General features: G+C 28.3%; 2 protein-coding genes across 2 annotated transcripts in view; one reads left to right on the top strand and one right to left on the bottom strand.

Annotated features, from left to right (window-relative positions):
• LOC103579482 (tachykinin-like peptides receptor 86C) overlaps nucleotides 1-15,679 on the top strand; it is a 50,246-nt gene that overhangs the window by 11,011 nt on the left and 23,556 nt on the right. Inside the window, exon 2 of the mRNA XM_053739021.1 lies at nucleotides 5,921-6,134. Within this exon, the coding sequence (XP_053594996.1) occupies nucleotides 5,921-6,134 (214 nt within the window). The remainder of the gene's footprint in view (nucleotides 1-5,920; nucleotides 6,135-15,679) is intronic.
• On the bottom strand, nucleotides 1,746-3,096 carry LOC103579481 (uncharacterized). Its single transcript, XM_008560889.1, has 2 exons — nucleotides 2,770-3,096; nucleotides 1,746-2,354 (listed from the first exon to the last, which is right to left on the bottom strand). Exons 1-2 carry the CDS (start codon nucleotides 3,017-3,019, stop codon nucleotides 1,795-1,797), a joined length of 810 nt encoding a protein of 269 aa, XP_008559111.1. The 5' UTR covers nucleotides 3,020-3,096; the 3' UTR covers nucleotides 1,746-1,794.

Raw genomic sequence — 15,679 nt, 5'->3', positions numbered from 1 at the left:
CTCTGAACTTTGTAAGCTCATTGACTGTAACTCTTCTTTTCTCAACTCATACTCTATACCCTTGTTCTAAATCTTTAGCTTGTTTCCTTTCTTTAACTCGAACAAATAAAACAACTCAGTGAATCCTGAGGACAGTAAAAATAATCTCACTTGATCTTGTATGTTGCGCTTTCCTCCTTTCCCTGGCTTTTAGCGTCACTATTTCCTGCTCTTCTAACATTTGCATTAATAACATACCGTACATCGTGATGCAGACGATGTGTTTGTCAACCCAGTTCTCACTATCGTGTGTTACCATCACGTTTATTTACGCGAGATCATTCAAATCTATTTGTAACTTGTATTTATTTTTTTCCTTCCATTGGTATAATTATTTCATACATATTCTATATGATAATGATACTTTTGTATACACTATAGTATTGATGTACACTGAATTATAATTTTATATTTTATAAATGAAAAAAAGAAAAAAAAATTTATAGGAAAATTTTTTAATAAAATTCTTATCAAAGTTAAAATTCAAATAACTTATGAAATATTGATTCTACAAAAAAATTTATTCAATGCTTTTTTGTAGGAAATTTAATTCTAAAGAAATTTTTTTCAATACATTTTTATCGTATCTCTGATAGATAACTCATTATATTAATTTAATATATCACAATTTATGAATAAGTTGACAATTTAATTTCATTGCACTGGAAAAGGAGCGGCGTTAAAAATAGACTCAATTTAACACCACGTGGTGTTAAAATAAAATAACACCGGTGTAAAAAAAAATTCCACGTATAGTAATTAGAAAAACAAATGTATTAGGGCAGGGTGGGGCAGAAAGGTCCCCCCGAAATTTTCATCTAAATTTTTAACTTCCCGCTAAAAAAATCGATGATTTTCAAAAATTTCGGGAAGTTATTGTTTTCACCCTGATTTGCGAAAATTGAAATTCCAACAGATGTCGACGTTTTGAGGTTCTAGGAAGTTATTTTGACTAAATTCAAGATGATGTCCGAGTGTATGTCCGAGTGTATGTACGTACGTACGTATGTATGTACATATTTTTTAACTTTTGAACAGATGAACCGATTTTGATCGTCGGGGTGTAAATTTTCTACAAAATACTACACTGTGAAAAATTCCCATTAAATTTTACTATGGGTGCATTGTAACCCCGGACCATAAGAAAACTGATACAAAATTTACAAGTGTCCCATAGTAAACGTATGCGCATAGGTCCCGATTGTGTCGTCTGCGCATACCGTTTACTATGGGATACTTGTAAATTTTTTGCCAGTTTTCTTATGGTCCGGTGTTACAATACGCCCATAGTAAAATTTGTTGGAAATTTTTTACAGTGTACTCAATTACTCAACCCGTAAATTCAACAAATTCGATAAAATTTTATTTCAGTCAAGAAAAAAAAACTTGTTATTTTTTTTTAAATTTAAGTTAAAAGTTTAAATAATTATTTTCACTAATATATTTATTTTCAAATATTATTCCGAACGTATACACTTAGCAATAATTATCAGTAAACAATGATAATAATAACAATTATCATACAACCTTCATATTTCTTATCTTAAACAATTAATGATTTAAACTAAAAAAAAATAAAAGTAAGTTTTAAATAAATAATTATATTTTATCAATAAATTATATTTATAACAGAAAAATAAATATATTTAATATGATAATTAAATTAAAATAAAAAACAAATTGAATAATTAAACCCGAAAAATTTCTAAAGATATTTTTACTGCAATTTTCTATTGATAATTTTAAAAAATAAAATTAACTTGAAAGTTGATTGTATAAACTTTTACCGGCTGCTTTGACCGGAACTGCAGCAACTTTAACTGGCAACATAGCCGCTTTAAGTGGTAAAGTTACCGGTAACGTTGCAGTGCTGATTGCCGTAGAGGCGGCAAATTTACCGGTTTTTAAAAATAGTTTAATACCTTTCCACAACTGTCTCAAAGTAAATTCTGCAGTGTCACGTTTTCTACGACTCATGCCACTGGTTATTTTATCGAAATCTTTAATTAAGCTCAATTGTTCCAACAAGTCATCGATTGTATCCAGTAAATCGTTAACGAGATCTTCTACTTGTGTTAATAGCTTAACGAGTGATGTTTTTAATTCGCCCATACCTAATCCATCGAGAAGGGTCTTAAGCAATGCATCAACTATCCATGACACAACTTGCAGCAATTGTTTTACGACATTTATTATTATTATAAGCAAAATTGCCACTGGTGTTAACAATGCTTTTAAACCTGTTGTGATACCATTTGCTATAAATCCTATTATTAATTCCGATAGATTTGATGGAGGTTTTGATGTTGATGATGCTGCAAAATAATTTTTTTTTTTATTAAATAAAATCCGCATTCATTCCCGATTTTTTTTTACAGTGAATTGAACTTTAATTAGATATACGTCAGGTAATTTATGAGATAAATAAACATCATGGGTGGTTTTTGAAACGGAAATTTAATTTCCTACAACTTTTGTCTGAGTAAAAAATTGCGTGAGATCAATAGTTTAAGAGATATGGTCACTTTTACCATTAGTAAATTTTATTGGTTTTTGAAAAATTTCAAACGGCTATAAATTTTGAAATGTTGATCCCACGAATTTTTTTATTCATATCAAAGTTGTAGCAAATTAAATTACCTTTGCAATAAGTACCAATGATGGTCATTTATTTTTATTGGCACCTACGGTACAAGAAATTTAAAATAAAAAAAAACATTTATTACATACATCCCCCTTTGTAATTATCTATGGCTTTGGACACAATCTCAGAAATAATCGATAAGGGCACAGTAGTATTAGATTTTCCTGAATCAGAAAGTGACATAGATTCTTTTTGTAAAGCTGGGTATGTGTTCTTTAAATTTTTAATGAAATCAGCAGACAAATTTGACGACTTTCCAGTTGATGAAGATGCGGGTACAGCTAAAATAGCTGGCGCGAAATTTAAAATTGTTAAAATCATAATCAATTTAGCCATTTTACCGATTACACTTTTTATCGATATTTGAATTATGTTTCGATTTAGTTTTTTGTAAATTATTTTAACAAACACTAATAAACAGTCCCGCCGTGAACTTGGCTTGAATTGATACTTTCCTTGAGGTAAATTGGACGCTTATCACTTTTAAAAAATATGAACATGCGCATTAACATAAACTATTTACCAGAAATGACAAACTTGACATTATCATCGACATAAATATAAACTTTAAAATAAAAAAATAAATTTTTGAGCGTGTCCAAGATAATATATAATTAAAAATATGCTTCTTTATTTTAATCCAAGCCATAATTTTTTTATTATTTTTTTTTTTTTTTAATTCAAATTCTGTCACTAAAGGGAAGAAAAAAAATTTGACGTCAATTTAAAAATCATTAATTTGCAGGAAATTAACGCTCACTTTTATGTGATTGCCAAAATTAATTAAGAAAAAAATTGAATAAATAAAATTTTTTTTAATATCTGAAAAAATAATAGTTGAGAAATTGTAATAAGTAAACGTTTAAATTGTACCGCGTCAAAAGATATTGAACAGTTAATTGTTATTTATTGTTATGATCGCACGTGAAAACAATTATTTAGTGGCATGCAAATCGATATACTAAAGAACCTTGACTTTTTTTTTATATTTTTCTTTTATAACATTGAAAAAAAAATTTCTAGCTCTTAATATTTGAATTTTATAGAGAGAAGGTGGGGGGGGGGGGCAAAACGGGGTACCTAAGGAAATACTAAGTTTTTGAAGATTAAAATACGCTAAATCTTTTTTTTTTAATGATATTCTAAGGTAAATAGACAGAATTTTTAGCTGCCGTTAAAAAATAAAATTTTTACTTTTGGCGGGCAAAATAGGGTACTCTGAAAAAAAAGCTGAAAAGAAAAAAATTCCTGAAAGTTGATCAAATTTCATTAAATTAAATTTTTTTTTGATGTAAAATACATAAAGAAAAATTACTTTTCACATCATTGGTGAATACCAAGGCAGAAAAAATTTTTTGTGGGACAGGGAGGCCCCCTTCCAAAAAATGATCAACTTTTTTTTTTTTTTTTTTTAATTGAATTGTTATCAATTAATAATGAAAATATTATTTTCGAATATTTTTAGTGGCTAAATTTTTCCCATCTACAGAAAATCAGCCGAAAAATGAATGAATATATTAATTTTTTTTTAATTTGATGATAAAAATTTGAAAGAATCATTTTTTCGATTTTCCGGCTGGTCCATTTTGCCCCAGGTGTCATGCGTAAGGCTCAAAATGCGCAAATATATCGGATATACAGTAATTAGACAAAAAAAAAAACTTTTTTTTTTTTTAATAAAATTTTGGGGGTACCCCGTTTTGCCCCTCCCCTAAATAAATAAATAAATAAATAAATAAAATAAATAACTAATTAGAAATACTGAACATAAATGAATATAAAAAATAAATGAATTTGTAATTAAATAGACTTACGTTCACCGGAGGTGACAAATGATTAAAAAGGAAATAGAAGAGAGGAAATTCGAAACGAAATTTACACACTTGTGAGCTTGATAGTAAGCGCTCGAGCTTCTAATCGAATTTGTATTATTCGTAATAAAGGAATTGATCATGCGAAAATTTTTTATCGTTTATAAATGAAATATTTGTGAGAGAAAAAATAAATGCTAAGTCATGTAAATATTTTTTGAGGAATAGACTTAAGTCTGTTAGTTTAACCGATAGACTGATGTTAATTCAGACCTGAAATTTAAGCTAACCATACTGAGGATAAAGCACATACTGGCTGTCATGGTCTTCACAATGAAATCGAGGATCAAGTTCTAAAATCCTCTTAACAGCCATCGCTTTACTTATATATACTGACTATGGGTTACGTCATGAACGTCCATTAGTTGTTAATTGGATGACATGAGCTTTTATTTCTGTATTTTGTTGTTTTTAAAATTAAAAATTTTAAATAATAATTATTAAAAGTTTAATTTTTACAAATTGATATTTTTCAAATTTTTTTTTCAACTCACATCTGTCTTTGAATTAGAAAAAAATATTTCATGGAGTTTAAATGAATTTTTCTACAATTGTTACAATTTACAGAGTTGAGAGTTTTTTTTTTTTTTTTTTTGTTTTTTTTTTTTTGTTTTTTTTTGTTTTTCATATTTTTCATAGAAACTCAAGAACAAATTGACTGAAATTTCTATAAATTTTACGGACGAAATCCAGATAAAAGCTTTTTCAAAAAAAAAAAAAAAAGAAAAAAAAACTGCTTCTGTTTTACCACAATTTGAAATATATGAAATTAATCTAAAATTTAAATTAGCAAAAATATAAAAATGCCGTTAATTTTAAAAATATTTAAAAGTATTTCGATAAGATTACTTGGGATTGTTATCGAAACTAAGTTTTTTTTTTTTAGCTATAAAAGCTGAACCAGCTCGTAAAGGAAAGTTTTAATACAACGTTGTCGGGTAAGAGTATTTGTTTAGATTAACAAGTTGATAATACTTGAAGAAGTTGTTTTGAGATTTTGAAATAAAACCACTTGTCCCGTAAATAGAATCTGTTGTCACTCTCATGCACGATTTGGACTACAAGTGTGTGATAAGAAAAGTATCAAAAGCAAAGTGTTTGATACTAAGAAAGTTTGATGTTTTCAAAAGTGTATCCATGTTCTGGGTCAGCAAATACTTGCATTTACTTTCAGCTTACTGAAATTCCCTTTTATGCTTTCAACAATAGAACCCAGGATATCAAATATAAAATATAAATTTTTCGAATTATAAAAGGATTATTGAGTCTTGACATTGATATCCGGAATTGATTTTGAATTTATGTGACTTATTTTTTAAAATAAATAATTTTTATTTATAAAAATTCCTTTCTTTTTTTTTTTCAGCGCATAGAAGAATGCGGACTGTGACGAATTATCTGCTTGTAAATTTATCAATTGCGGATTTGATGATGTCACTATTAAACTGCGGATTCAATTTCATTTTTATGCTCAACTCAAATTGGCCATTTGGCGTTATTTACTGTACGGTCAATAATTTTGTGGCAAATGTGACAGTTGCCTCGAGCACATTCACTCTAGTTGTCATATCTTTTGACAGGTATGTTATCCAATAATAATAATTTAAATTATTCAATGTGAAATTTTGTCAAAATTCAAAAATCGATCGTTAATTTTTTAAACTTTACTTTGGATTTAAATTGTGACTTAACTATTGAATTTACGGATAAAGTTAAAGAATACTTTTTTATAGAAAATTTAATTTCCTATAAAATTGTATAAGGGTATATTTGTCTTATTTTGTATAGTTTAGTCAGAATTTTAAATTAAAGAGAGAAAATAATTGATGGAATAAAATATTATGAGTTTAAATGTAAACTGGTTACTTTAAAATTAAATTGTGCATTATATATTAATGATACAATAAAAATGTATCAGACCAAAATTATTTAAAATTAAATTTCCTACAAAAAAGTACTCATTGAATTTTTTCATAAACTTGATAATTAATAAGTTGTTTAAATTAAAACTTTAAATGAAATTAATTTTGTTAGAAATAATGATAAAAAATTTAATGAGACTTTTTTTTCGAGTAATTAAAATTTCTAATTATTATTTCATTATATTTTTCAGTGTAAATTCAAGTTTTAAGTAATTACTATTTTCGAAAATAAAGGTTTAATTAAGGAGTGTTGTGCAACTGACGGATATATTGTTTTGACATTTTGTAAACGTGTCTGTTAATTATATTTTTTGAATATCAAACAATTTATGAATATTAACGCAAAACAAAGTGCATCAAAGTTTCGCCAGCTTTTCTTTTTCTTGTTCTCGTCTGTTTATAAATCTTGAACTAAAAATCTCTTTATTCATTATTCAAAATATTTTTTCCGAATTTCGAATTACCATTAACTTTTTTTTTAAAAATTTATTTTTTATTCGATAAAACAGCAAATAAATTTACATATCACATGAAAGCTAACTAACACTGTGTTAAATAATTTTTTCACGACAATGCATTCATAATGAGGATGACAGTAAAAATAAAGAGAATAAATATTAATAAAAATTTAACAAAAATAAAAAATTCAATACCGCACGGAAAAAAGAGAATACTAAAAATTAATAATTAATAGTAAAAAGTGGAATCTGTTATCAATAATTAGTACTATTATGTACTTAATGCAAAGTAGTTTACTAATTTTTGTAGATTCCTAAAAACTACTGTCAATTATTTCAAAAAGTAAGTTAATATTATTACTTTTAGGTATAATACGTGACTTAATAGTGAAAGTTAATTAATTTATGGCAGAATCTATTAAAAAGTAATGATTGGTCAAATTAAAAATTGCTATCTTAGATACTGATTTTTCCAGCCAAAAATTGAAAAAGTTACAAACTTTTATTTCATAAATTCGATATCACTGATCAATTATTAGCTAAAAATATCATTTATTCATCATTATAAATTAATTTACAATATACATAAATCGAATAAGTGGTAAATAATAAAATGAAAAATTAGTATACTAGATACTGATTTCGTTGCTCATAAAAATACCAAAAATTTTTAACTCTTATTTTATAAATTCTATCCCATTGACTAATAATTAATATAAAATGTTATTTATTCGTTATTATAAATTAATTTATTATATACATATATAGAATAAGTGGTAAATAATAAAATGAAAAATTCGTATATTAGATCTTTATATATTAATATGTGCGTTTACTAATTTTTCGGTTCTTCTTTTTTAAAATTTTTCAATGTTTATTTGAATAGTAATAACTGTAGATATCAATTTATCAATTCTTTTTCATATTAATTTTAATATACGAAATTACAAATTTTGCCCTTTTATGTGTATCAAATTTGAATATAAATAATAGCCATTTTGTAATATATATAATGATCCGGATTTGATATTCGTATCGAATAAACTAATTTTAAATCGAAACTAAACTACAAACTATTCAAATTTTGAGCATCATTTTTTCCCGTGCCCTATTTCATCTACGCCATGTCTTTCTGAAAAATACTATTTTCAATAGATATTTCAACGAGTACAAAAAATGTCACCTTCTTTTTTACTCGAGACTTTACTTTTCTTGGCTCTTTACAACTTGCATCCAGAAAACTTCATAGCTGTCGCGTTATTGGATAACGATAAATCGTCTAAGAGTATTTCAATATATTGCAGGTTTATATCTATAAAATATGTTGTTTGAACTTTTATATGACCACTGTACAGTGTATAAAATTTTTAAAAATTATTTTATTGTATTTTATTTTTTTTTTTTTTAATGCCACCTCTGCGCTTTCATTCTACGATCGATGAAAACTAAAACCAAACAAATTTATTTTTATTTCCGCTTGTTTATTATTTAATTTTTTTATTTATCGGCAGATTAATTATCCGAAAAAAATTTTTTAATATCCGATAAAACTGTAAATTATTTCATATTTAACTATCCCAGCAATTTAGTCTGGGCTTAATTAATTGTACGGCATTAATTAATTATATTCAATGTATGAACATGACAATATTTACTGTACGCGTTAATTAATTCAATGTTTTCGTTAATTATCGATGGATTTAGTCATAAATTTTAATATTTACCTTACATAAATATGATGCAGTTAATAATTATTTATTCAATACTTTAAATATAAAAAAAATTACTTGTAAAATTTATAATGTTTACAAATAATTTGGGATTTTAAATTTTTGAAAATAAATTTCACACTCAAATTTGATTGAAAATTTTTTTTTCGATTAATTTAGTCTAGATAGAAAATTTTTAATGAGTTTCAGAAATATATGATTGAGTTATCAAAGTTGTAACAATGATAATAATTTGAATGAATTTTTTTTAAAGAAGATTACGCCGTACTTAGCAATTCGTCATGACATTTAAAGTTAATTCACCGAGAAAAAGTTATGAAATGAACTTTTTAATAATCATATTCACATAGATTATAAATGTTCTCAATTAGTACTTATTTTTTTCTATAATCAGTAAAAGTTATTAAATTTTTATTTTATTTTTGAATTCATTAAAGTAACTTGCAGTAACAACGTGTCCGAGTATTTTATAAAATTTCAATAAACTGAACTTTTTATTTAATCATTTATTTTTTTACTACACTGTAAAGCAGTGTTAAAAATCAACTCAATTTAACACCGCGCGGTTAAAATTAAATAACACGTGTAGAAGGTGTAATTTGGCGGTGTTAAATCGGTATAAAAAAACTCCACGTATAGAAATTAGAGAAAAAATGTATGAAAATTTAATTAATATTATCTGGAGGAAATTTAAATTTTGCTATGGACTTATTTAAATAATTATTTATGTTACACGTATTTTATTTAAAAATTACACAATTTTACTGCCGCCATTTTAATCACCGATAATTTAATTAATTAATTAATAAAAATACTGTTTAACTTTCGTGATCGAGTAAGTCAAAATATTCACAAAGTTAAATATTTTAAACACCGAAAAATATTTGAACACCGAAAATTTTAACAGCTACACCGCCTGGACTTATCCCAGTTTTTTTTACAGTGTATTTAAAAATTTTTAAAAATACAATTGACATTTCTGGTTAAAAAAAAAGGAGCTAATAGAACATTCTGTTCACAAATATCAATATTTTTAATGACTAACAAAATTTATCATGATGCTGAAATTAGCCGACAATTTTGGAATTTTTTTTTCAACAATTTAAATTAAAAAAAAAAAAAAAAAAAAAAAAAAAGCACATGTAGAAAATTTAAAAAACTATAGGTGCAATTTTTTAAAATATTTTTTTTCTTCAATTTAACGTATTTAAAAATATCCAAAAATTATTAGACGTTGGGTAATTTCAATGATCCTGAAGTTAGCCGGCAATTAGTAATTTTCGGATTTTTTTTTTCACCAAATCAATTGCAAAAAACCAAAAACTAAAAATTGCACATGTAAAAAATTTAAAGATCTACAGGTGCAATTTTTTAAAATATTTTTTTCTTTATAATTTATTATTTTTAAAATAATCCAAAAACTATTAAACGTCACCTAACGCTAGTATCATTAATTTCAGTATCATAATTTATCTAATTTACAAATTAACTTATCGAAAAATTTTTTTTAATTTTTATTTTTCTATACAATCTATTTTTAATTTTCATTAGGGAGATTAAAAAAAGTTTCAGAAAAAAAATATGTCAAACTTTATAGCTATCAATAATGAAGATAGATCAATTTATTATCCTTATTATTGTGAAAAAAAAAAAAAAAAAAAAAAAAAAAGAAACAAGTTTCTATACTTTTTTAAATTTATCAAAGTATGAAATTGACAGTCAGCTATTTTTAATAATTTATAAACTTTGTGTGAAAAAAATTTAAAAAGTTACCCTTTTTAAATTTAGATCATCACGATATTAACTTTAATAATATTGACTAAAGTGTGTTTAGTAATGTAACGAAAAAATATTAGTACCAGCTGTAGCATCGTTACACTCTGATTGTTTTTATCCATTAATCTTAATTAGCTTGTGAAAACTTTTCATGAGTATGTTTTTGCTTTAAGCTAAATTTTGCCTAAAAAACACCCTACTAATTTTTGCATATATATATATATATATATATATATATATATATATATATATATATATATATTATAACCGGGCAGCATTGGTACGACGTGAGAGTGTGGCTCTCTCGCTGTCCTTGTTGGTTTTTGGTCTTTCTCTCTCTCTCTCGTTACAGCCTGATTGCCGAGTTTGGCTGAGCTAGGCGTTAGACCACAGGGGATGATTCCACGCAGCAGGTGACCGTAAATTGGTCATGTGCGCATAATTAGGTAGGGGTCATCGGAGGTTGGGGCCTAAGACGACTAGATAAAAAAGGCGATTCAAGGGCAGGCAAGGAATTGAAGTTCAAGATTTCAAGAGACATTGAAGTGGAAGCTCTAATAACGTCAGCCTCGTTATTGTATTCGTTCAATTTACTTTGTGGAAATTAAATTTGTCTTATTTAACTGGTTTACAAAACCAAAATTTAATTAAACTATTAGTTAAGCGATTGTGAGTGCACCCAACATCAAGTCCAATACAATCATTCAGGATTCAGAGAGGAGGTCCAGGATGCAGCGTCGTCCGATCCCGCCTGTACGTCGTCGATATATAAATCCAGATAAGATTTACAATTAAAATTATATAAATATAAATCATACACTCTCTCTCTTCAACGTAATATTCTACTTGAATAATCATTTAATTTATTACCCCGTGTCTATTAAATAACTACGGATAAATATATTTATTTGCTGTCGCTGGACATTCATTGATTATAAGAAAAGGGGAAAATTCTGTACATATTTGGGCTTTGGTTAAATAAAATTAGTTGTACATGATAATTAAATTACGCCTTAAATAAATTTCTTTTATCACCAGCGTTCTTTAGAATAAGTTAATTTCAGCCGCGTGTCCGGTCAGAGCGAGTCGACCCACCTCTGAGATTTATTTCCCGCATTCAGAACCAGAAATAAAATAATAAAATCTATATCCATAATTAATAATTAATTAATTAACCGGGAAATTTTGTAACTGTGGTTCGTGGCTATTGGACACGAAGTAGCCAGGGCCCACCGTTATATTTGGCGCCCAACTCGGTTTTCTCGTTTTGGAAAATTCTAGACCTGGTGATAAAGTAAAATTAAATTTGGAAAATTTTGAAAAATTAAATTAATTAAATATTTTACCGTTGAAGAGAGAAATACTGGTATTATAAATCATAAATTGGATTGATACTGTGCTAAATTATATATATATTGGTTGCCCAAAATTATTTAAACTAAATCTATAAAAATTATAATAATTTCTTTAAATATTAACTGGCTAAATAGTGAGTAAAATACTTAAATTTTAAAAATATAAAATACCGAGTGAAAAGAATAAAATTAAAATTGAAATCGTGGTAGTGAAAAAAATCGATAAATTCCGGTGGTCTCGTGAAGACCAAGACAAGGTCATCGTCTTACGCGTTGGTCGTACGCGTTACTCGTAGTACAAACAATAGGTACAATACTAAGCCCAGAGAAATAAATAAAATAAAATCGCTTGTTAGTTTTGCTGTAAATTCTCGGGTAAAATAAACTAAGTAAAATAAAATAAATTAGTAAATAAAATTTATACATTTTAGACTAACAGTGACAGTAAATTTTTGTTATAATAAAATTAATTGAATTAAAATCGTAAAAGAAAATTCATTAGTAAAATCACAAGTAAAATTTTAATAAAACAAAGACAAATAATTTTAATTACTTTGGTTTAAAATAAACCACTGTTTGAATTATTAAAATAAGTTTAAGTAAAATTCATTAAGTGAATGAATCATTGCAATATAATTGTTCGATAAAAATAATATTATATTCAAATTTTAAAAATAATTTACTCACTAGACTTAAGTCTAAGTAAATCTTTCAATCAAATAAATTAAACTAAATAGCTAAAATCCTTATCGTTCAAAATAGAATTCAGGGCTTGAAGCTTTAAGCGTCGGAAAGATTAGAAATTATCAGCTAATAAATAAAATAAAACAGTAGCTTAAAATTTTAGCCATTGTCTAAAATTTTCTTTATAACAATTTTAAACAAATTAAAATTCAATAGATTTGTGGTTTATTACTTAAACCATTATAGTTAATTTAAATTAAATTTAATTTAATTTGAAAAAAAAAAAAAAAAAAAAAAACTGTCATTGTTAGGGATTACCGAGTTATAACTGTCGTCACCTAGTAATTACAATAAATTCTTAATCCGGTAAATAAATTTTAATCCTAATAAGTTACAAAAGAAATATTTTAACTTATTTGAATTTACTACCGGTAATTAAATTTTATATTTAAATATTGTTGGGGCTCGTAAGCTGCTTGTCTTACCAGCCAATATAAATTAAATTAAGTCCCAATAATCATACTATGAGTAATACTCGACCACTGACGCGTCAAAATTCTAAGCGTTCGGTTCAACAATCGGGTAGGCGGGAAAGTGAAGAGATAATCTTCGAAGGAATTAGTTCCTCAAACGGTAGGAATCAGAACAGGGTAGTGCATTCACCACCCTCGACTACGTGCACAATAACATCAAGTACTACGATTTCGTCAGCGACCTCAACGATGTCGAATCCCAATCCGTTACCCGGTTTACCTAACCTGATCGTGACTTCGGACACCCCACAGCAAGTTAGACCGCCAGTAAGGCGCAGCTTGGGGAATATGGTAGCAACTACCACGACTATGGTCACGACAGTGACCACCGCTATACCGATTACTACCGCGACACTACCCAGTACCGTTATCACCACACCAGTTACTGTTACAACATCGTCTGGGTCAATTCAAATGAACGACCCACAGGCCGTAAATACAAATGCACAATCAAATTTACATTTGACAAATATTAATAATTTACGGGCGTCTATGGACGAAGTATTCATAGAAAACCCCCCACCGGTACTTCCTCAACAAATTCAGCCTAATGCGGGATCCGTTTTTCTGCCTGGCACCGTTCCAGTTTCCGCACAGGCTGATCAAGTGACAACTCAGGCTGTCCTGGCTCAGATTTTAAATTGTCTACAAAATCTGACCTTAACTATGAACGCGCAACCGGTGAACAATCCGCAAGTGCCTGTACAGACAATTACACAAACTGTTCGCGAGATAACTCACAGTTTTGGCGACGGGGAGTGTAGTACAGGTCACTTGAATCATGAAAATAGGGCTGCTACGACCTCAGCCCTCCCGGTAAATTTACAACCAAGTACCAGTGGAATTAATAATGTTCGTAACAATACGGTCGGTCTCAGTAACAATAATTATAATCATAATTTAAACAATAATAGTAACGATCACCCCGTTATTAATCCTAGTGGAGTGCATAACAATAATTTAAATAATAATTTAAACGGCAATAACTATTGTTGCAATACCCCCAGCGAAATTCAAAATAATAATCCACCAATAAATAATTACGGTAATAATTATGATATTAATTTCGAAATATTACGGGATAATTCACTTGCTGGTAATAATAATAATTTTGATGAAAGAAACGCTGGATATCGGATTAATAATGGTCAGGAAAGACACCAAGAATACTATGACCAACCTAGGGCGAATAATCTGTTAATACCAAACGCCGCGGCGGTTTCGCTACGTAAATGGCGCGATATAAGAGAAATTGTCAGAGCGTGGCCAGTACGTTTTCCGCAAGGCGATTTAACAGCCAATAGTTTCTTGACTTCATTTGAAGCCATGGCGTTTCGTGAGGGTTGGCTCACAACGGATTTCGTGAAAATTCTTGGATATGTTTTTACTGGGAAAGTTACTAAGTGGTACGACGTGTACAGCAGACATTGGTCTGATTATGACCATTTTAAACGGGAATTTTTAAGAGCATTTGGCTCACAAAAGACGGACACTCAGTTATTGATGGAAATTGGTCAGTTGAGACCAGAATCTGGTGAATCGTCAATAGATTTTACGTTTAGAGTTCAACAAAAATATAATGAGATGCGTAACCCACCTCCTGAATCAGAACAGGTTACGTGCATCCGTAATCATTTGCCTAGGAATCTTTCTACCTTAGTATTCTCTAGGTCAGTAAACACTTATGATGACCTCTTATCGGTATTACATGAGGCCGCCGTGCTACTAGAAGAAAATAAACGCGCGTCCGAGCCATTCGATAAGTCACACGCTAAGACAAAAGAAAAATCGCGATTCTCAGCAGTACATTCGTTCCCGCGTACTCCAATTTTGGTTGAGATGATGAATGATAAACAACCACTCGTTATCGAGGAAATTAGAGAGGGAGAGGACGGCAAATTAATTGTTTGCGCATCTACAGCTACTGTCCAAACCTCGCAAAATAATGCATCGTCAAATGGATTTCCAAATAATCGAGTACGTTATCACTATAACACGAATAATAATGGCAACTCAAACGCCATATCGCGTACATTTAGTGAAGTTACTGCTGGTCGTAATTCCGACCATTACTTTTGTTTTAACTGCGGGCAAAATGGTCATCTATCTGAACAGTGTATAAATAACAGAGTAGATGTCTGTAATTATTGTTTTAAAATAGGACACGTAAGACAAAATTGTTTTAAATTAAATGCCGATTCATTTAGGTCCGGGTTTACGGCAGGTTCAAATTTACGTCCGTCAAACGTTCCCGTTCGGTCAAATATTAATTCAAATCATAATAATTTTAATAATAATGGCAACAATTATAACCTAAATCGTGGGCAACCAAATGTAAATAATGTTAATAGGGGAAACCCGAATTCAAATTCAAATAATTTTAAAAGAAATGATAATCGTAATAATCGTGGAAACCGTTCTAATCGTTTTGTTCGTAATAATAATAATGTTAATAATAATTATGATAATATTGATAATGTAAACAACCATTGTGTCGAGGTACAACCGACCAGTGCTGGCGAGATTAGTCGCACTGATCTGTCAAAAAACTAGCTTCGCCCTCCTATTCCCCGAGGAAAAAGGGCGTGAAAGCTAGAAAATCGTTAAAACAAATAAGAAGGGGAAATCGGAGCCCTAGTAGCTATCGTTCACATCAGTTCTGGTTGA

Source organism: Microplitis demolitor, chromosome 5, assembly GCF_026212275.2.
Source record: "Microplitis demolitor isolate Queensland-Clemson2020A chromosome 5, iyMicDemo2.1a, whole genome shotgun sequence".
NCBI lineage: Eukaryota > Metazoa > Arthropoda > Insecta > Hymenoptera > Braconidae > Microplitis > Microplitis demolitor.
The sequence above is the reverse complement of the archived record's forward strand: the minus strand, read 5'-3'. Positions and strand labels throughout refer to the sequence as shown.

Excerpts from the sequence above, each read along its gene's own strand:
- LOC103579481 (XM_008560889.1), bottom strand. The coding sequence starts at position 3,019 with ATGGCTAAATTGATTATGATTTTAACAATTTTAAATTTCGCGCCAGCT. Across the intron at positions 2,355-2,769 it reads AGATAATTACAAAGGGGGAT|CATCATCAACATCAAAACCT; the intron begins GTATGTAATAAA and ends ATTATTTTGCAG.